At 36.7% G+C, this 2284-nt stretch overlaps 1 protein-coding gene across 1 annotated transcript; it reads left to right on the plus strand.

Moving 5' to 3' along the window:
* Positions 1–1403: 1403 nt before the first annotated feature.
* On the plus strand, positions 1404–1706 carry HELRODRAFT_152563 (hypothetical protein; the record flags this gene model as incomplete). Its single annotated transcript, XM_009027835.1, has 1 exon — positions 1404–1706. A coding segment is annotated over one exon (303 nt), but the record flags the coding sequence as incomplete, so codon positions are not given.
* Between the last annotated feature and the right edge of the window lie 578 nt (positions 1707–2284).

Raw genomic sequence — 2284 nt, forward strand, 5'->3', positions numbered from 1 at the left:
AAGAGAGGCGTACCAGCTGGTTAAACAGTTAAAAGGAAAACAGAAAAATTTGTCAAAGATTATTAAAGATAAAAACGGAAACATCCAAACAAAAAGTAAAAAGATTAAAGATAAATGTACTGAATATATTAAAGACTTATTCACAGACAAAAAGACATACATGAATGAAACGCTTGAAATTTTGAAAAGCAGAAAAATAATCAATAAAGAAGAAAGTGAAATAACGAGGGAAGAAATTACAAGAGCAATGGATAATATAAATCATTTAACAGTTTTTCCATACACTCCCTCTATAATTTTTTTTCCTCTCCAAGTCTAAAACTATCCTTCATTCAATTCACTCTAACAACATCCTGTCTCTCCATATTTCCCGATTTAACTATACGGTAAACGGCGTTCATACCGTCTTGTGTACTAAGCTTTTTTGAAAATTCTTTGTTTTGCTATCGCTTTTTCCACCTTAGACTTCTTTTTTTGAAATTTGATATGCCTTATGATCTTCTTCGTTTTTTTGATATTTTCCATTTTCTTTAACCTTTTTTTATCTCTTATTGCCCTTTCGACTGTTCATTATGTCGTACTGGTCCCTTTCTTAACTGGAAAATTGTCTCAGTTTTATTCAGCATACTATTTTTCATTTCAACCTATGATTTATGATTTCAACCTTATCGATGTTACCGCCTACTCGAACCACATTTTGATATACTATCATGATTTCCGGTTTTTTCAATTGTCAGTTTTTAATTCTTGGCTCTGTAATCTTTTCTTTCCCGCCTAAGTATAAAATCAAATATCAAGAGCTTATGCTGTTTAACTTATTTTCGACTAAAAATGGTTTGGACATTTTAAAAGCATCTGTGGCTTTCTCTTTTTGTCAAAATAAAATCTACTGTGCACTTGACTTTCTTTGGTTCATGTGTTATTAAATAGCATTGTTTCATTTTAAGACAACTGTTGTAAATTTTCATGTTCCAGACAATTCAGAAATCTAAAATTCTTTCACCATCTTTGCTCTTTTTCCCATATTCATTTTCAACATTTTTGAGCAAAAAATGGCCCACCGCTTATAACTGGTGGTTGTCGTCAGGATGGGTGTCCGGATGTAAAAACTTTTCCCAAATTACTTTTATGCCATCACAAAGAAAAACAACGGCCTCTAGTCCCCAGCAGGCCTTAAGTGGTCAAGGGGTGCCAAGAATCCCTGGGAAGTATGCAATAGCGGAGGGATGTTCCAGAAATTTCAGAATGGCCCCTCTATGGTACTTAGACTTGGAACGCTCAATGTTGGATCACTGACTGGCCGCAGAACGGAAATCTCAGAAATGCTCGAGCGTAGAAGGATTGATATCTGCTGCCTTCAGGAAACCCGATAAAAATCGAATGGTGTCTGTCATGTCAACTCAGACAAAGAAAAATATAAACTATTCTGGAATGGTCAAAAAACGGCCAAAAATGGTGTTGGAATTTTTGTCAGAGAACCGCTAGCCCAAGAAGTACTGGATATTAAAAGGATTAATTTACGTCTCATGTGGATCAAGCTTCGCATAGAAAAGCAAACAATGATTATTTTTTCTGCATACGCACCACAGACAGGCGAATCAGAAGAGATGAAAAATGACTTCTGGACTGCATTCTCTGACACCATCTCAACAATACCAAAATCTGAAACAATCCTGATTGGAGGCGATCTCAATGGCCACGTTGGAGAGAAAACAGATGGTTTTGACAACGTACATGGCGGTTTTGGCTATGGAAAACGGAATGAAGATGGCAACCTCATTCTTGAGTTTGCTGAAAGTCACAGGTTTTGTTTACTGAATACATATTTTAGAAAAAGGTTGGAACATCTCATTACATACAAAAGTGGACCATAAGCCACGCAGATTGATTTCTTCGCTGTCAAGCAACAACACCGAAGGCTATTCAAAAATGTCAAAGTTATACCTGGCGAATCATGTGTCGCCCAACATAGACTCCTTGTGGCAGACCTGGTTGTCGAACTGTCAAAACATAAATCTAAACAATTGCCTCGGAGAATCAAAACGTGGAAGCTGAAAAGCAATTTTAATCGGGAAAAATTTCAACAGATTGTCGCCACACGGTTAGACCACCAATCGCAAGCCAGTACAGATTGGAGTACATACAAAACCGTTTTGATAAACGCTGCAACTACAGTTTGTGGGAAAACTGGTACAAAACGTTAGCATGAACGTGACACTTGGTGGTGGAATGACAGTGTACAAAATGCAATAGCTGAAAAGAAAGCTGCATACAAGCAATGGCA

The sequence above is a fragment of the Helobdella robusta genome, assembly GCF_000326865.2.
Source record: "Helobdella robusta unplaced genomic scaffold HELROscaffold_51, whole genome shotgun sequence".
Lineage (NCBI taxonomy): Eukaryota > Metazoa > Annelida > Clitellata > Rhynchobdellida > Glossiphoniidae > Helobdella > Helobdella robusta.